A 20,416-nucleotide genomic window follows, 5' to 3' on the forward strand; every position below is an offset into this window, starting at 1 on the left:
CCAATACGTCTGCACGGGATACTGCATGTACTAAAGAATCCGCGGACAAAAAGCCTAGATACCCAAAAGAAAAAGAAGAAAAAAAAAAAAAACAAAAAACAAATCATTGCTGAATGGGGCTAGATCCGACGGTTCACGTGAGTTTATCGTTAGACGAATCCGAATGCACTAAAATGCCGAATGACGTGGACTTGGGGACACATTTGTTTCCAACGGACACCGGTGAACAAAATATTAAAAAAGTCGGGGAGTATATAACTGGATAAAACAGAGGGTGAATATTTCTTTCACTCGCTGATAAAGCGCGTATTCAAACACCCACCAATCACAACACCAGGCCGTTCTTCATGTATTTTTTCTGCTCCTCACAACCAACCCTGCTTCAAACTAACCCCACAAACTATACGTGCCACAAGCGCGCGTGGAGCATCGCCTACTATCCTGTCTGAACGTGAACTCGTAGAAGCTCCCCCCCCCCCTTTCTCTCTCTCTTCCAAGCCAACTAACAAAAACGAAGAAGTCCCTCTCTCTCTCTCTCTCTCTCTCTCTCTCTCTCGGATTCATGCGCTCGCGGAGCGAATTCTTCTGCTTTGGCTTATCGAAACCCTAGATTCGCTGCCATTCTCTTCAGGTACTTTTTCAGGATTCGTATTTTTCGTTGTTTTACGAAACGATTTTTGTGATTTTTGGACGACTCCTTCGCCCAGATCCGTTCCTGTTTCCGTTCTCTCTGTTTTATTCTCATTTTGCTTTCGCTTGTCAAAATTTTATTCGCATTCGCTCCCAAATTTCGGAAGTTTTAACATCGTTCTATCCGTCTAAATTCCCGTGTTTAAATTATTTTGCTTTCATATGACGTTCTTGGTTTATCTTACCGTTAATTGACACAATGTATGTGCCGAAGAGCTTTGAAGACGCAAAGATGCTCCTCGTTTTTGCTGCTTTCGGTTCCACTATTTTAAATTTGATTCAGTTCTAATCTATATATACATATATGTAAAGATACTTTTTTTGCCTTTTGTTTTCGGAATTAGTTTCTCTCGTAAGAGATTTCACGAGTCATAGTCAGCATGCTCTTCGTATTAAATTCTGCTTAAAAATATGGGCATGGAAGTATGTCACTTTCTTATAAAGCATAAGTATTTTTTTTTCCTTGTTTTATGATTTTTGGTTTTTGTTTTTTTTTTTCCCATTTTTTTGTTCTTAATTATCTTGTTGTTAAGTTTCAAATGCTGATTTTGTAGCTGTACTGTAATCTTTGGTTCATTCGGTTCGGTTGGTTTCGTGATCTGCATTGTGGCGAGGAAAGTCAATTTTTTGTTTGACTTATTGTGATGAGAAAAATGGGGTACGGAACCGTAAATAGATCTTCGATGACTGTGGTTATGCTTTTTTATGTTTGGTAAAACTGAACTCAGCTAAGCCAACTAGTTAAGGACGTTCAGCTCGGTGTAAATGGAATTTGTGATTCTCCATTCAGCTAAATAATTTAGCCGAAATATCGAACATGGGAATAAAATTTAAGCTTTGTTATTTATTTATTTTCCTCTTTTTTACATCGACCAACGTGAGAGGTAGCTATGGCAATAGATTTTTATCTAGCTACCCTTGATTTTTGCCCACTCTCCTATCGTGTAAATGTACTACGATTTTTAATGCTTATTTATTGTCAGAGACTCAGAGGGGAGCGCTGCTTCAGACTTCAGTTAGTCGAATAGCTTAAGAAAATGGACTTGGAAGATAAATTTATCGCTAAAGGTAAAGTCTTTCATATATCCTCTGTGCTTTTGTGTAATAGGTACACATTTTACGTTTTCTTTTATCGCCTTTCAAAGTCTTGGTAGAACAGGTGGCTGGTATTTAAAAGAACAGGAGCGGGGTAACCATTAATGGTGTTTTATGACACTGCGTACTCTACTTAAATGGCGTGCTGTTGTTTGAAATATCATTGACTTTGTTCTGTGGGAAAATATATCTTAATATTCTTGTAATTGTGTCATTTATGGCTATCCACTGGTGCGTGTTAGTGTGCCAGTCTTCTACCAATGAAAAATGCTGCGTATTAAGTACTTTTGGTCATTTCTAATTAGTATTGAAATTCTTTTTGTTTATCACCATGGCATACACAAACTTTTATGCTAATGTACATTATTATTATTATTATTATTATTGTTTTGCCTTGTATATGTTGATACTTCCTATAAATGGAAATTTTGTGCTTGCTGCATTGTTTTCTCATTTAGGTTCTAATGTTGTATTTCCTTGGCATTTATGATGCACAGTCAACAGGCTCTGGTAGGCTCGGGGTTTTTGGACTTAGGATTTGGGGAGAAATGCTTTTCTCTAGTTATTAAATTTTTCTAGTGGATTTTTTTTAACTTCTTCAGTTTCACATGAAGACGATTGGGAGGAAAATTGTCTATTGGCCCCCAAAGTTGGGGTAAGGATTTCATTTACCTAGTTTTGGAGTTTTGCTTCTTTTGAGCTCCTATATATGCCCTGGACATTACTTATCAAAAAAAAATATATGCCCTGGACATTGAATTCATTTGCTTAATGTTGGTCAAGAATCAGTTAATATCAGCGTTATAAGTTTGTCAGTACTTCTTATATGCTAATTAAAAGTTCAATGGTCAAAGTTAATAGGCTTAGAGTTGGCTGTCACCCGTATGAGCTATGAATGAGATGGGGGCTGAGGTCGTGGGTGCAAATCCTATAGGGTGCATAGTTGTCTTTAGATAAAAAAAAATGTCGTTTATTAAGTTGAAACCTTAGTCCAAAGTTGAAATATAATGTGGAAGAAAGAACCAAGTAAGTGGTTATGATAAGCAGTTCAGAGTCAGATAGCAAGCTTCTAGAAGACACATCTGAATGAATCAAAAGTTGTAAAGCAAAATGTAGGATTCAAAGGAAGTTATCTTAAGTATCTTAAAATATCTATCTATGTCGATCCACGCTCACTGCATCTTATTTGACTCTCTGTTTTTAATACTCACAAAAACAAATTATGAAGTGTATGTGGCATATTTATTTCAAGAGAACACAATAGAGGCCATTAAGTAATGTCACAAATTTATTCAAAAAATATCTGAGGTAGAGCCTGTCGTTTAACAACTCCCATTCCCCTTTTTATCCTCTAATATTTTCTTACAATTTGCTATCCGTTGTTTATGTTTCATAAGTAAAAAATTTATTCCTGTTTTGAAAAGTACAAGAGAAAATCCCAGATATCAATCATGTTTCTTTTTTGTCATATCCAGAAAAATATTACTTGATGTTTTCAGACATCTAGAATGTGTCTTTAGTTTCCAAAGAAAAAACATGCCAGAGCAGAACTTTATAAATCTTCTATGAAATTTTCACACTGTGGTGTCGTGTAGTGTAAAATGCCTAATAAAACTGAATATTGAACTTTGGTAACTGCCAAATAGGGAAAGGATGGTTGGCTAGACCATTCATATATTTGAATTCTCAATTGTTTTAGTGATTACATTGAAGGAATGTCTATGTGTACCTCAACCTTTCTATTTTTATGGGATTATGACAATATTATGGGATAACAGATGGAATGTTGTCATAAAGGAGTTCATGTACGTGATTGACAAGTAGACCAATATTTGGTCTGACCCATTTCATCTTATGAATTTTGTAATTGGTATCCAGTTTGTTAGATCCATAACTACCAAGTTCACAATCTGATTGGGCTAAAACAATGGCCAGGTAATATTGTAGTTGAAGATACTATATACAGCCATATATATACATGTACACATGCAAATGTGCATACATACATACTTACATTTTGTTCTTTGATTGGAACCGGGTGTTCGGAACAACATCCCAACTAATCCCAGGGGTGCATAGGCCCTTGGTAAGGAGTTTCCCCACAAGTGCAAATGCATACATATTATACGTGGAGAGCCCTATCTAAACCCTAGCACTCTTGAGTATCTTGACTAGAGGCAGCTCCTCCACTAGCCTCCAGACCACTTCTTAGATGCTCCCACAGTTTCATTTATTTTACCCTCATTTTGTTCTTATAGAAAAGAAAGATCTGTTGTTCATCCGGTATGCCCTAATGTCTGAAAAATCTTGTCTGTTGTTTGGGTTTGATGTCAAATCATATTGCTCTTTTCTAATTGAGAAGACCTGATCTTTATTTATTTTGTTTCTTCCAAAAGCCTGTTTTAGGCAGAAACTCTGACCATTGTTGTTGATTGTGCTTCTAGTTCAAGATGGCTTGAAATTACATTCTTATTATTCTGTTCATTTTTAATAAATGAATTGACCCTTTTGTCACATTTTCTTCATGAAGGTATGATTTAGTTTTATGACGTTTGAATATAATTAAAGTTTGGGGTAATATTGAATTACTTAATCCTTTTTTCTAATGGGAAGGGCCTAGACTCTTTTTCCCTTCTGAAAGGTACTCAATGTACTGATTGAAAAATAAAATTAAAGGTATTCAATATCCCGCAATCTAGTATTGTTAATCTAGTATTGTTAACACATTCTAGGATTATTTGTTACCTGTTTATAATTCAATATCGAACTTTCAACTAGTTACTGATAGGGGATTTAGGATGAATGGTTTCTTTGGTCTCAGGACAGGTGGCAATTTTGCAGGTCAGAGACATGACTGATCAATTCTTCCTGCATTTGTGTTTCTCAGAGTTTTAATTTGTCTAAGAGACAAATGAGATGGAAAATATATTTGTTTGTGTTGGCTGATTCAATGTTGTAATAACTGGGAGCCACCTTTCTATATGACAGTATTTACTATTGTTATTGTTGTTGTTGATGTTCTAACTATTTGAGCTATATCCCTAACTTTCATGCTCAATTGTCCTAGGGCAGGATTGAGGCTGAATTTCACCAATAGAGGCATAGGGCTAGTGTTGGGCTGGGGTTGAACATGTTTGGATTGTTATTTTTTTTATTTAAATTTAAGTAAATATAGATAGAAAACTTTGTGGGACCAGTATTCTTCTGTTATGTTAAGATTAGTGGAGCTATATGCTGGCAAACATGCTATGATGTATTCTAATAGCGTTGTAATTGAGATGAAGATTAGGTGCTATCTGAGTAGCAACAAATATGGCTGTCACCCTAGAAAATGAAATCAATCAGGAAAAATGTTGCGGTTAGGATCTAACTTGTTATATAATAGTAATAGGAATGCAGCAACTACCTATCAGAAAAAAAAAAAAAAAAAGAATGCTCAAAAAATTTGGATAATATACACTTAAAATTTTTATAGACTTAACATCCACATTTGTAGACTTAACATTTTTATAGAATAGAAAAAAAGAGAAAAGTAGACTTAACATTTATCCACATATTTATAGAAAAAAAGGAGAAAAGCAGATAGTTGACATTTTGTAGACTTAATTAGGTGTATGTTCATGTATACCTCCTGTGTACCTGGGCTATGCCCATCTTTTATTAATAAAGCTTTCTTATTACCTATCAAAAAAATTAACATCAACATTCATGGATAATATATATTTAAAATTTGTGTTCAGTTTTCTTTGTGATATCTCTTTTCACCAAATATGTTCTCATGTTCTTAGTTTGCTTCTTTGTCCTATCTAGTTTCTGGTGTTCAGAGCCTTTCTTCTAGTGTGCAAAGCACCCCAGAAAAAAATGGGCATTCAGATGACGCTTCAAGAAGTCCAGAACTCCTCCAAGAGTTTCTGAAGTCTGGTCCAAAGAGGGAACTTCTTCGAACATGCTTTGATAAGGAGAAGAAAAGCTCATCAAAAAGGAAAATGGCAGAACTCCACAAGACTAGTAACAAGACAATTAAGAAGCAAGACTCAAGAAAAGCTTCTTCTAGTTCCAACCTTCAGTCTTCGAGGAAGCAACAACGAAAGGGGGAAAATCCCATGCGACTCCCATCAGCTGCAGACCAGTCTCCAGATTTTGGACATACCAACTCATGGATCTGTAAAAATTCTGCTTGTAGAGCTGTTCTATCCACAGATGACACATTTTGCAAGAGGTGCTCTTGTTGTATATGTCACTTATTTGATGATAATAAGGACCCTAGTCTTTGGTTGGTATGCACATCTGAATCTGGTCAGGGAGACTCCTGTGGGTTATCTTGTCACATTGAGTGTGCCCTAAAACGTAAAAAAGTGGGTGTTGTTGATCTTGGGCAATTGATGCAGCTAGATGGTAGCTATTGCTGTGCTTCTTGTGGAAAAGTTTCAGGGATACTTGGGTATGTATTTTCTTGTGTCTCCTGAGTTATCGATGCAGTTGTAGTTCTTGACACTTCACAGGCGTCTCTTACCTGTGGAAATTGTTGCTCAGATATGAATAAGGCACCTTGTTAATTGTTACAATTTCATTTGATGCGGTGGATGGCTCCCTTTCTTTTTATTTTTATCCTTTTCTCCCTTTAGATGAGTTATCTAATATATATATTATCTTCCTATAAGAATTTTGAGGAGTGGCCTTTAATTTTTTTCCCCGGCTCTAAACGAAGCATCATCGCAACTATCTATGGGTGTAAATTTCATTGCTGGAAATTATTGCTATGAGATACTGGCCTTTAGTGAACTGACTAGTGGTGAATAAGGAAATCTCTCTGGATCCAGATCGCGATGGAATCCAGAAACATAAATAAAGAAATAAGAGGAGCAGTGGATGAAGTTATTCTTTTGTGTTCTGTTAACTGATTTTTAGCGATAGTTGTAGGGCTGATGGGAATTTTGTGATTTTATCTGGCAGATGTTGGAAGAAGCAGCTAACAATAGCAAAGGATGCTCGCCGTGTTGATGTTCTCTGTTATAGGATATACTTGAGTTCCAGGCTGCTGGAAGGCACATCCAGGTTTAAAGAACTGCATGAAATTGTAAAAGATGCGAAGGCTAAACTAGAAACTGAAGTAGGCCAAGTTAATGGGGTATCTGCCAAGATGGCACGTGGCATTGTCAGCAGACTCTCTATTGCAGGCGATGTGCAGAAACTCTGTTCTCTTGCAATTGGGAAAGCAGATGAATGGCTGGCCACTGTTTCCAATGTGAATACAATTTGCAGAGGTTGGGAAACATACTAACTGGTCTTCTATATCTGATTGTGTTGAAGAACATATACAAGCTTTAGTTAAATGATTAACTAATTTTCTTGGTTTCCTTTGCAGAAGATTCGCTTCCTGCTGCTTGCAAGTTCTTTTTTGAAGAAATAAAATCATCCTCTGTTGTGATTATCTTGATTGAACTGTCTAATGCATCATCTGATGATATTAACGGCTACAAGCTTTGGTATTGCAAAAGTAGAGAGATACACACAAAAGAGCCCATATATGTTTTTCCAAAAGCTCAGAGAAGGATAAAAATCTCAAATCTGCAGCCCTGCACAGAGTATACCTTCCGAATAATTTCTTATACTGAGGCTGGTGATTTGGGTCACTCCGAGGCCAAGTGCTTTACCAAGAGTGTCGAGATAATTAGCAAGAATCCTAATTCAGCAGTTGCCCTGAACTGTAACAAAGAGAATCCCATCGGTGATGGCAGTTCTTTGAGTGCCAAAAGGGAGCCTAGGAATACAACAGAACTTGGTTTTTCTTCTGGATTTAAGGTTCGAGACCTTGCAAACATCCTGCATTTGGCTTGGGCCCAAGAGGAAGACTCTTTTGAGGGGTTTTGCAATCCGGAGGTGGAAAAATGCTGTGGAGTAAGCAAAGTGATCAAGCCTGAAGCTCTTGAAGTAGAGCGGTCACCTTTTGTTGCACGTGGGCTTGACTTGAATGTTGTTTCGGTGCCAGATTTGAATGAAGAGCTCACCCCTCCATTCGAGTCCTCCAGGGATGAAGATAACGGATGCACTTTGCAGCAGGCTGTTGAGGCAGATGATGATGCTGCTTCTCGTGACTTACAGAAGAATGGTTTAAGTAGATCCCATGGTATTGGCGACTTGCAGACTTGGATACATGGGCCAGCAATAGAAGTCCCAGCTGTTGATTCTGGGGCAGAATTTTGCAGGAAAAGAGCTGCAAACTCTAATGAAGAGACACCTGATTGTGATAGCACTTTGATAAACGGGTCACCACTGCGAACCTCCAATGGTTCATGTTGCTTGGATGAAAACTTTGAGTACTGTGTGAAGATAATCCGATGGCTGGAATGTGAGGGTCACATTAAACAGGAATTTAGATTGAAATTGTTAACATGGTTTAGCTTGAGATCAACGGAGCAAGAACGTAGGGTGGTCAACACTTTCATTCAAACACTGATTGATGATCCTAGTAGCTTAGCAGGACAACTAGTTGACTCCTTTTCAGATATTATATCCTTCAAGAGGCCACAAAACGAATTCTGTAGTAAGTTGTGGCATTAAACAAGGGTGCAGCAGTCTAATTTACAGGATTGCTAATTTACCTCAGTGTTTAATTTTCTTTCTCTGCCATAGATTACCACTGATTGTTTTACCCCTTCTTTGTACAGGCATTTTTTAGTCGCCGTTGGAAGTTAATTCATTTTTATCACTGGGCATAGTTGCTGATTGCGGAGACAGTTCCTGATGATTCTTGGAACGGGGAGGGCCTAGCACCTGAGGTTCGTGCTGTAAAAGGCACTTTCCATCTCCTATATTTATCCTAATTTACATTGAAGTAGGAGCAGCATAGCATTTTACTCAATCATGGATTGGAGGATATGTATGTATTAGTTACTTTTGCATTGCCTTCTTTAAATCAAAGAAGGGTACATGATCCTGGATTTTACATCATTACATTATCTTCCTATTTTTTCATATCCTACCTTGTTCTGTTTTTTCCCTAATCTATATTTTTCAACTATCAATTGATTTAGGATTTGGAAACAAAAGGGTCAAATTGTCAATTTGGTACGGGCTGGTATGGGCCTGGCAAATAATGAGAAATTTGCAATACTCGTGTCCATTGCGCCTATGTTGGTTTTATCTCTGTCTTGGTAACTGATCGTTTGTGGATGAAAGAAAATCTCCTAAAATTCTTTATATACTGACACAATGTTAGAGATTTTATTATATTGATATTTATCACTATTAAATTTAAGTATTTCTTATCTTAGTAATGAGTTGTTCTGTTTATCATCTTTACACTACATATTTGTTAAGAGAGAAAAAAAAAAAAAGGTGCATGGTGTAGGAATGATGAGAAATTTTTTCATGGTAATTGCCACAGTGAATTTGGAAATAATCAATCTTGTTTTTGCTGGTAAATTTGATTAATTAATTCCTGTGAAATTCCAATGAAATTTGAAATGGGCAATCTTTGCATATTTTTTTTTTTTAAAAATTAGGGGTTATTATTAAAAAATAATGTTTCCAGGTCGATTTCAGATTTATCTTTTTATTTAAAAAATAATAACATGCAAGAACTACACATTTTAAAATTATAAATATTATTTTTCTAAAAATTAGATTTATATCTTTCTATTGGCACGCCAAACTCCACGCGGCAACTTTCCTATATAAAAATATTAAAAAAGAAACAACTTTGCCAAGTAGGCAAAACTGGGGTCAGAAAAAAAAAAAAAAAAAAAAAAAACCAACCAAACACAATCAGCGAGACGTTGTCGTTCTGGCTAATCGGATTGGATTTTGAACGATTACATGACACAACAGCTAGAGGCTCACGGAGGCCACTCACCTCCCGTTCGTTTCTTGCATTGCATCTCGCTCTCTCTCTCTCTCTCCCCTTCCCTCCTTCCTTCCTTCTAAAATGCTACTCCATGCTCCACCTTCACCATGTCTCTCCTTACTAAGCACAAAATCACGACCCAAAGCAGGTAACTTCTTACACCACGCTCAAGTTTCCTACTCTTTCTTAAGTATGTAAACACTGAGTTGCTTACCTGCTTTGTTGTTGTAGGACTACTTTCACCAGAGAATTGTCTTCTATCGTCAGATATATACTATTCTATTCCGCCTAAAAGACTTGAAAACTCCATATGGGTATCGAGCAAACGGTCCATTTTTAGCTCTGCTACTACTAAAGCTGCCTCTGTTGAAGGTAAAGACTAACGACCGCCCCCGCCAAACCCCCCCTCCCCCCCCCACCCCCCCAAAGCCAGGCCATAAGCTCACTGGTATAAAGAAACAAAGCCATTCTTAGAATTGAAAAATTCAATTGAATTAGGCGGGGATTTCTGAGGTTCCCGAAGAACCCAAATCAAATTCTGTTTTTTATAACGTTTTGGTTTATTCATTGAAATGTAATGCACTAGGATCAGATAGTTCGGTGTCTTCTCTCACATCAATATGTGGTGAAAGCTACAGAATTTATCTTAAATCATATTTCTAGTAAACTTTAAAGATGGTAAAGTTTAAAGATATTTTTAGGGGATTTTTTTTTTTTTTTTTTTTTTCAAAAGAAATCTTGATCTAATGTTATACAATTTAGATGCCATGTAATTGAATACAACGAACTATATGACTTTGGCCCGTAGAATTACTAGCTCATGTAGGGTTTGATAGTTTGCGTGTGTGTATGTGAGAGAGATTTATAACCTTAAACGTGTTCAAATGATAAGGATTGATTTGATTTCTCAGGAGCTATTTGATTATGCGAAAGCCTCTTTTGATCACATTGTCAGTATGTACTATGCATGTAAGCTTGCAGTAAGTGGTCATGCTAGCTACAGATTGTTGTGGGAGACTGACACTTATATGGAAGGGTTGAGGGAGGTCTTTGAAATGCATGTTAAACATCACTTTATTTCAAAAGCTTAAACCATTGTGTGCTCACCATTTGAAAATGAGCACCAATAGAGATAACCAAGTCTTTTTGTGGTGCTGTTGCTCCCATTACAAAAATTTGTTCCCGCCACTGTTCTGTCCACCTTTTAACAATCACGGGGTTTGTGCTTTCAGTGACAATGTTTGTTAGAGTTCATTTTCTTGTCCTTCTTAATATAATTCTTTTTTACAGGTGTAGCTGGTGCTTCAGCAATATCTACTGGGGTGGCTGAGAGTGATGTGCTGAAAGCCTTGTCTCAAATCATCGACCCCGACTTTGGGACAGATATTGTATCGTGTGGTTTTGTGAAAGATCTACACATCAATGAGTCTTCAGGAGAGGTCATTTAGAATCTGAACGTGACAAATTTCTACTAATATAAAAATATGTCCTGATTTAAATGTCATGACTTTACATCTCAGGTTTCATTTCGGTTGGAGCTTACTACACCAGCATGTCCAATCAAGGACATGGTAAATGACACACCCACCGTTGTTTGATCAGGATCTGACATATGTTGGGAAGGGTAGACTTTTATTTCATAAAATTCACTTAAAATTACTTGAGAATATGGAAACAATATCCACCTCTCCTTTTCTCTTCCTTCCCTGTTCTAAACATCAATTCTTCTTAGTGAAAATGATACCCAATTTTTTTAATGGCATATCTTGGAAGACTCGTGAGCATTTTTCAACATAATTATGCTTTTGCTTGTGCAGATTATATGATTGCTTTAATCTAGTTTTTGCATGGGAAGTGTAATTAGATTTACTTGATGACAGTTTGAGCAGAAGGCAAATGAGGTGGTTGCAATGCTTCCTTGGGTGAAGAACGTGAATGTGACAATGTCAGCACAACCTGCACGACCCATTTTTTCTGAGCAACTCCCAGTGGGTTTACAAAAAATCTCAAGTATTGTGGCAGTTTCAAGTTGCAAGGTAGACTTTCCTTGATTTTTCAGATGATTTTTCCCTTTTCTCCTCAAAGGTTGACATATTGAATTGTTACTCATAGACGCATTGAATTGTTATTCTTATTATCATGTATTACTAGTACTACTACTGACATTTATAGGTTGACATATTGAATTGTTACTTATAGACACGTTGAATTGTTAATCCTATTATCATGAATTAGTAGTACTACCACCGACATATTGGGCATATGTGGTCTAGTCTGACAGTTATCTCTCTATAGTTCAAACTTCAGTTATTTGTATGCCTGGAGAATTTCCATTATCCTACAAAATATAGATCTCCCTTGAGGTTATGTGTTTTTTAGGATTAAGTGCTACAATAGTCTAGGGTTTTTCACCTTTTTCCAAAAGACTCTACGTTTTCATTATATCAATTTACTTCTTGGATTTGAAAAACTCATAAATTAGATTCTTTTGTTCATATTTTGTTAAATAAATTAACGGTAGCATTCCTATGTGTCCCCAAAGTCACGTGATACCCAATGAGAGTATAACACGTGTCAAAAATTTGACACTTCAGCTTTCAAACATAACAAATTCCACGTCAGCTTAAAAAAATAATTTTGTTTTAGAAAATAAAAATAATAAAAAATAAAAAATCTCCACTTCAAACCTTTAACAAAAAAACAAAATTATTAAAAAAATAATTTTGTCACTTACCATTTGTCACTTATAAAAAAATTAAAAAACAAAATTTAACAAATAATTAAATGATAAATATTAAAAACAAAATTAAGCATGAAGTTCAGGTGGTGGAGGGGCCCAGGGGCCCAGGGCGACCTAGAAGTGGTCACCTTTCATGAAGCCACCTTCAAGGTGGTCTGCACCACTCAGAGGTGGAATGATTTGGTCACACCGTGTCAATTCTTGGGTGACCAGATCTGGTGATACACCATGGAGGTGACTTTCAAGAGCCACCTCCGGGGTGGCTTGGATGTGTTGCCCTCAATCCACCCAAAGGGTGGGATATGAGTTTTACTCCTTCCTCCCCCTTATCCCCTCCATGGAGGGTTTTTTTTTTGTTATATGTTATTTTATTTTTATTTTTGTTTAAGGGGCTAACATGGCATTTTTTATCTCTAGATTACCATTTAGTATTTTAAAAAATATTTTTTGTTAAGGTGACATGGCAATTTTGTTTTTCTTTTTTTAAGTTTTAGAGCTGACATATCAACTTTTTAACATTTATTGTGCTCTCATTGGGTGCCATGTGGCTTTGGGGACATGTGGAAAGGCTACTGTTAGTTTATTTATAATGGAATATGGGTTGAATGATCTGATTGATCAATTTTGCAAACCACAAAGTAAATTGATAACATTAAGAAATGAGGAAGTCTCTTGAAAAACATAAAAACCTAGGCACTGCTTATGTATTTAACTTGTCAGCTTATGAGGAAATCTATCTTTATGAAAGATTTCTTAAAATCATATAGTCTTCCTGATTGAAGTGTCAGAGAAAAGGCAATTACTTGTAAAGTTGCTGCTTCCCCTTGGATTTCGATGGGAAAGGAATGTAAGATTCTCATGGCTATGGGTGAATTCTGTCCAGTCGGTCCGGAGGGTGTTTTTTGGACCGGACCCAATCCCTTCGGTTCAGGCTTTTCTCACCTTGGACCAGACTGAACCCCCAAAGGGACTGGACCGGTCCCTATCGGTCCGGTCTAGTTGGTCCGTTCAGTCCATAGGATCTAAACAGCGCCATTTAGATCCTACTTCACTCTAAACGTCTATAGCGACCTATGAATTCGCTTGATAGGCGCTCAACATACCGCTCGAGCGAATCACTAACTCTAGTGTTCGCTTGAGCCAAGAAGAAGAGAAAATGAGGGAGAAAGTGAGAGAAATAGAATCGAAGGGCCCTATGGGATCCTTCGTAAGTATGAGTGTGTACTACGTGAAGAAAATAAAAATTAGCAATGAATAATTAAAATTTAGGAAAAATGTTTTATGGAACTAATATTTCTTCATTACTATTGTCCATTTACATACAATGGCATAAATTATCACATGGTTTATGATATATTATTAATTGATAGCATATATAATTTAATATTATATATGGTCAATGATAATAAATTAGATGAAAATTACATCATTAACTTATATAATTACTATATAAAAATAATATATTAAATTATTAAAAATATTTTAAATATATATATAGATTGTTCGGTCCGGTCCTGTCCAAAATTTATAGACCCCAGGACGGGACCGAACCTCTTCGGTCCACAATTTTTGGGATTGAGACCGGCCCCTCCAGTATTGGGTCTAGTTCGGTCCGGTCCAGTTGGTTTTTCCGGTCTGGACTGAATTTTGTACACCCCTACTCATGGCTTTCTACTGTAAAGGAAAGGAAATATAAACATTCATACGGGTCCTGATCAGATATATATTTTAGGTAAAATAACTTGAGGAAGTGTTTCCTTTTTGAACACAGCACTAACTTATTTTATATTTTACCTGATTTGCCAATCCCAGCTAAGGGGTGATCCAATTATCTTCTTGTTTTGTAAAAATATTAAAAATTAATTTAATAATGCCTTCCTATTTTAAGCTGCTTCTGGATAATTGTGCAGGGAGGTGTGGGAAAATCAACAGTAGCAGTAAACCTGGCTTACAGTTTGGCTGGTATGGGCGCCAGAGTTGGTATCTTTGATGCTGATGTCTATGGTCCCAGTTTACCGACAATGGTGTCCCCTGAAAACCGACTGCTAGAAATGGTAATATTTCATAGTTTTAAATGAATTTTATATGCAAGTTAGTGAAGAGATGCATTAATGATGGTAAAACCTTATACAGAATCCAGAGAAGCGTACCATAATTCCAACTGAATACTTAGGAGTTAAATTGATTTCTTTTGGATTTGCCGGACAAGGTCGTGCAATAATGCGAGGTCCAATGGTTTCCGGGGTCATCAACCAACTTCTGACTACTGCTGAGTGGTATGATATACTTCCATTAATGAATTAGAAAGAAAGAAAAACTAGGGTAAGAGTTGTTTACTCATGATTTTTATGAGAGTTTCAGTTCTGCTTGAGTTGTATTGTTGAGTTATGCTATATGCTACACTCTCATCCCATTCCCATCACACTTCACTGATGTGGTTCTCTTTCCTGGCACCTCATGAATTTTGTGGCTAAATTCTCAATTGTTGTTTTTCAGAGAGATGCAATGCCTAATCCTTTATTCCAAAATGCAGGGGAGAGTTGGATTATCTGGTTGTTGACATGCCCCCTGGAACCGGTGATATCCAGCTCACTTTATGCCAGGTTCTGTTTTTAAATTCACTACTTCTGTGCCTAAATTTAGAGCACCCTATTAGTTTCATAATCTTGATCTTCTGTTAATTTATTGCCTTCTATGGTTTTCGAATGCTTATGTGTATGTGGATAGCTAGAAAAATACCTGTCCACAGCACATTGCTTCTGAATCTTATCACTCTACTTTTAAAGATGGGTAAATCACAATTCTCAGGTAGTCCCTTTAACTGCGGCTGTTATTGTTACCACCCCTCAAAAGCTAGCATTTATTGATGTTGCAAAAGGAGTTCGCATGTTTTCAAAGCTTAAGGTGACATTTCTGTTTTAAATCACTATATTTTTTATAGATATGATTCTGGATCAGTTTTTTGACATGTTTGAGCATCAAATGAGTTGCAAATTTTCAACAAGTGATAAGATAGTCATGAGTTTCTATTTGTTGTCATCTTCAAATTCTTGTTAAGCATATGTTTGCAATTCTATTCATAAACATTAGGTACCATGTGTTGCTGTCGTTGAGAATATGTGCCACTTTGATGCTGATGGAAAACGCTATTATCCATTTGGAAGAGGTTCAGGCTCTCAGGTACCAAAATCTTCTATTTGCAAAATCTAAAACTTGAAAATCTCATGATTTTAGCATTATTGGTAAATTTTTATCTGAAAGATATATACAAGAAAATAATACACATCTTTGCAGGTGGTCGAGCAATTTGGAATCCCTCATCTATTTGATCTTCCCATCAGACCAACTGTATGTCTTGCGATAAGTTACTTACTGCTGCTAATTGTCTGGAATCTACTGTGATTTCATTTGTTAGCAATAGTATTGAGTTTTCCCTCTCCATGTTGTATAAGTTGCATGCTTTTTGCTTTTTGTTACACCTAGATCAAGCGCCTTTATGTTTCTCACATAAATTTAACTACCTTTTTATTGCTCTTAAAGATTTTCATTTTTCTTTTTATTTATTAATGCCAGGTTATGTTTTGACCATTAATTTTCCATTATAATTTCTCCATTAATTCCACGTAGAAGCCTTCTGTATATCTAGATAATTCGTTTGATTTTAGGTCATTAGAATTCGGACATTGTACATAACTATAGCTGATAAGGAACCAGAGTCAATTTTATATTTGTCGATTACCTATTGACAGCTGTCTGCTTCTGGAGATAGTGGAATGCCTGAAGTGGTGGCCAATCCTCAAGGTGAAGTTGCAAAGACATTTCAGAACCTTGGAATTTGTGTTGTGCAACAGTGTGCCAAGATTCGCCAACAAGGTACCCTATCTGTGCTTGAAAATCTTGAGAAACGTGTTCCCAAGACAGTGAGAGTAGAAAGCTACTTCTCTTCACACACATATAAAGAAAGTTATAAATTTCTTTGCAATTGCTCAAATAAGAAATTCAACAATTAATACTCAAGAGATTTCTTTTCTTTTATCAGTATCTTAAAAAATTCAGAATTCTTTTATCTTTGTAAGTAAAATGGAATGTTGATAATTCATAGACAACAAGAAGGACGTGTTGGGATTGCTCTTTGATTTGGGACTAGATCATTATAGTCCTAGGCTTGTTTTCTGCAATGTTTATTGCGATTCCCATATGTTTCCTTTGACCATAGTTTGATGAGAAATCATATTTTTTTTTTCTAGTATCTACAGCTGTCAGATACGATAAATCTATCAATGCAATCAGGGTGAAGGTACCAGATTCAGATGAAGAATTCCTTCTGCATCCTGCAACTGTTAGACGGAATGATCGTTCTGCCCAAAGTGTGGTATGAAGAATTTCATTCAATTTATATTTTATAAATGGTTCTAATTGAAATAATTACATCGTATGCCATGATAACGTAAGATAAATTGTTACATCTACCCTAGGTCTTGTTTGAATGTTTAGATGAGATGAAATAAAAAATTCTGTGAATAGTAGTGGAATGGTCTGAGTTAAGATGTTTTTTGGAGTTTTTGGAAAGGAGAGAGAAAAAGTCGAATAAAAATATTATAAAGTTAAAATATTGCTAGAATATAATTTTTTTTTTTTTTAGGATTTGAAAAAATTGAATTGTTTTTTGTATTTTGTTTGGAAGTTTGGGAAAGTTGTAATGATTAGGTATTTTTTAATATAATTTTTGTTTTAGGATTTGAAAAAGTTGAATTGTTTTTTGTGTTTTGTTTGTAAGTTTGAGAAAATTGTAATGATTAGGTGAAAAATTTTAATATTTGAAATTGAAATTGTTTGTATTTGAGTGATATTTGGATGTTAAGATGAGAAAAAATGAGATGAGATCGTCTCAACATCTAAACCAGCAGTTGTAAAACCTGAATTTTAGTAATGTACTAACATACAAGACAGCAATGACACAGATATGGTGATTGCTATTGCCTTTCTGCTCATGACCTGTCCAATATTCGGTGCTAAAACTGATGGACAGCATTTTAATAATTATATTGCTGGTTATATATGCACTGCTGCTGAGGATTTGTTTTCATAGTTGCTGAATGCTATATGATGTGGGGTACCGAACCTCTTCTAGTCTAACAAAAAATGCATGGCACTTGGAACTTGGAGCCTCTGGTTTTTTGTTTCCCTTTATAAACGTATGGAATGTACCATACATAGAAAATTGTTTCCAATTTCTGAATTTATTATCATATCAGAGGCGTTATCACAGATCTCCCAAAGAAAACTTGCAAATCCCATAAAGCAAACCTAGTACTATAATAATGTTGGAAAATTCCTTCTCTCTCTGTCAAAATTGTTGCTTAGTTTATATTTATAGAGGATATATTTGCAAATATTGAGTGTACTTGGGTTACCTTTTGCACTTTTCAATGTGATTTATTACTTATTAAAATAATATTTGCAAATAATGACGTCCAAAAGTTAAAAACAAGAGTTGGTTTGTAGCAGAATGAATAGCCAGTTTTATATATTTTATGGGCCATAACTGATTTCATACGTTCTTCAAGAAATCTGCAGGGTGATGTTTAGCTTTGAACACAATAAGGAGATATATGTGCATGTAAATGTAATAAATTTAAGCTTTTAGTGGGCAGTCTATTTTTTTAATACCACAGTATATTTATATCACGTTGATTTTTTTCTTGAGAATGCTCTCATCATTTTGCATCAGCATTGTTAAGTACTTTATTTCTCTGTTACCTTGTGCAGAACCATAAAGAAGTCAGAAACTGACATCAAATCCTTGCACTGTTTAGTTTTAGATAAATCAATAGATAGATGTAGTGGGTGGCTGCTGAAATACATGTGATTCCAGTCGAAAGAGACTCAAGTTGCTGCGATAGGTTGTAGAAGCATCCAAATTGTATACTAGTTCTTCCCAATGCTGATTATTCAAAGCAAACACAATGTCACTTTTTAGGAAAAATAAGGCCTCTACAAATCCTACACTGGCGTTGATTTCAGTTCATGCTACCATGTGTTTGGAACGTTCATGTCTGACCTTTTCAGCCCTTTGACTAATTGGGGCTAATTTGGCTCATAACAGGATGAATGGACAGGGGAGCAAAAATTGCAATATACAGATGTTCCAGAAGATATTGAACCTGAAGATATTCGTCCTATGGGGAACTATGCTGTTTCGATAACATGGCCTGATGGATTCAGCCAGGTGACTTGAAATTTTAACTAATGCTAGAAATGGGAAAAAATGATACAATGGGTTGTTGTTGTTATCGCAGAGCAGAGATTACCATCATAGAAGGGAGGCATCAATTCATTGCAAAGTACCTTTCTTTGACCAAAATACGAAACTATTAAGGGGATTGCCATGAAAAGTCTAAACCAGTGGCTGGCAACTTTATCATGTAATTAATACAATGATATAAAACTGGGGGTCCGACAGCAGCAGTTGAGCTTGCTGATTTGGTTGGATAAAATCGCTTTCGGTTAAGCCATCAACACTGGCTGTCCCTATAGGAGGGATACATAGTGATTGGGCAGTGTTTTATTGAAATTGCTCAAATATTAGCAGTCAATAATCCATGCGAGTGACTAGTATCTTGAGTTTAATTCTTGTAACCGAGCAAGTCTAAATGCAAATTCTATATCTTTTAATTTTAACTACGATATGAGCATTATATGCATACTTGCCATCAAGCATAGATGCATGTGCTTGTTCGGTAGCATATCTCCAAATTTATTTGTGTTCATTGTCTATATTTGGTGACTAATAAAGGGATAACAGTAAACAGATTTATTTCTCCATAACTGTTCTATGTCACCATCTGAGTTTCATCTTATGGTGCAGATCGCACCTTATGATCAGCTGCAAATGATGGAGAGGTTAGTCGATTGTCCTCAACCAACTCCTGCACAGGCTTGATTCTATTACCATTATTTGTCAACCTACAACTCAGTTGGGTGGACTGCATCAATGCCTTTAGGACGATATATGAAGCAAGTTTAGAAACTTTTGTTTTTTTGCTCGCCTGCGGGCATAATACTATCTAGTGTAGATTAGTAGAATCTTGAGATCAATAGGTCAGTCTAAACAGTTACCTGAATTTTTTATGAGTCATACATCCTAGGACTCTACTCATATTAGTTTATTTTTTCCCATTGTATACTGTTTAGGCAATTATGTATGAGAGATTCCTCCAGTGTTGCAAGGTATCTCATGTCTCAGTATTTTATTCTTTTTTTCTGACTTATGGATTTCATTTGAAGTACAGCAATAGTCTTTACTTATCCAATATTTCCCTGTATGTGTGTATATATAGGCACCTAGCTGAGAATGTTAAAGCTCAATAAGAAAACTTGCCATCCAAACTCCGGTAATCCACTAACTAAATCTCCAGCTCAGGCTGTTGTTTTGCACGATAATTCAGCACAGTGCCACATGACATCTTTCTTGGCATGCATGGATAACCCTTTTGACACGTTTTACCAGAAAACAAACACTGAACGCGGGATTCATTTGATATAAGTTCATAAAAGGAAACTAGGATTTTTAAATACAAGTTATAAAATAAATATACAGAAAAGCAGTATGCTGCAATGGGGATTCATTTGCATGGTGGAGGTACCTAGCATGGGTGTTTTAGTGCACGTGTTTACGTAAATAAGATAGTCAAGTTTTAAATTTTATTTTATCATCACTTTTAAGTCGTGACCATATGTAAACTTCGCATATGCATTAAATCATTATCTTAAAATGCAACTTCCATTTTTGTTTTTTTTTCAACAAGCTTCCTTCATTGAATTAAACATCCGAAATATAGAGTCAAACATAATAATTATGCATACATGGTAGATAGGGTCCTTTTCACAATGAAAATCAAAGGCTAATATTATATAATAAAATCTAAAATACTTAGCATCTTCTTCATATTATATTCGCAGACATGTTTTTTTAAGTGTCATATTAACAAAAGTTAATATTATATAATAATCTGAATAATGTTACGATAGTTATAAATTGCGTA

The 20,416-nt window shown here is 35.8% G+C and overlaps 2 protein-coding genes across 10 annotated transcripts; both read left to right on the forward strand.

Moving 5' to 3' along the window:
* The first annotated feature begins 468 nt into the window (after window positions 1–468).
* LOC122305047 (VIN3-like protein 1) lies at window positions 469–8,789 on the forward strand. Of its 8 annotated transcripts, none has more exons than XM_043117326.1 (6): window positions 469–631; window positions 1,682–1,758; window positions 5,596–6,226; window positions 6,739–7,049; window positions 7,151–8,329; window positions 8,454–8,789. In XM_043117326.1, the coding sequence occupies exons 2-6, from the start codon at window positions 1,728–1,730 to the stop codon at window positions 8,462–8,464; spliced, it is 2,163 nt and encodes a 720-aa protein (XP_042973260.1). In that variant the 5' UTR covers window positions 469–631; window positions 1,682–1,727; the 3' UTR covers window positions 8,465–8,789. The 8 variants fall into 8 exon arrangements, with proteins under 8 accessions (XP_042973260.1, XP_042973261.1, XP_042973258.1 ...); XM_043117327.1 differs by having other exon boundaries at window positions 7,154–8,329; XM_043117330.1 differs by lacking the exons at window positions 469–631; window positions 8,454–8,789 and adding exons at window positions 2,388–2,440; window positions 3,564–3,720 and having other exon boundaries at window positions 1,743–1,758; window positions 7,151–8,361.
* An 821-nt stretch (window positions 8,790–9,610) lies between these two features.
* LOC122305048 (fe-S cluster assembly factor HCF101, chloroplastic) lies at window positions 9,611–19,604 on the forward strand. 2 transcript variants are annotated; one of them, XM_043117333.1, is made up of 15 exons: window positions 9,611–9,779; window positions 9,863–10,003; window positions 10,922–11,070; window positions 11,152–11,202; window positions 11,512–11,667; window positions 14,282–14,425; window positions 14,505–14,647; window positions 14,905–14,974; window positions 15,180–15,275; window positions 15,462–15,551; window positions 15,666–15,719; window positions 16,121–16,244; window positions 16,619–16,743; window positions 18,478–18,600; window positions 19,240–19,604. In XM_043117333.1, exons 1-15 carry the CDS (start codon window positions 9,713–9,715, stop codon window positions 19,312–19,314), a joined length of 1,608 nt encoding a protein of 535 aa, XP_042973267.1. In that variant the 5' UTR covers window positions 9,611–9,712; the 3' UTR covers window positions 19,315–19,604. The 2 variants fall into 2 exon arrangements, with proteins under 2 accessions (XP_042973267.1, XP_042973268.1); XM_043117334.1 differs by lacking the exons at window positions 18,478–18,600; window positions 19,240–19,604 and adding an exon at window positions 18,141–18,451.
* Window positions 19,605–20,416: the final 812 nt, after the last annotated feature.

Source organism: Carya illinoinensis, chromosome 3 (genome assembly GCF_018687715.1).
Source record: "Carya illinoinensis cultivar Pawnee chromosome 3, C.illinoinensisPawnee_v1, whole genome shotgun sequence".
NCBI classification, from domain to species: Eukaryota; Viridiplantae; Streptophyta; class Magnoliopsida; order Fagales; family Juglandaceae; genus Carya; species Carya illinoinensis.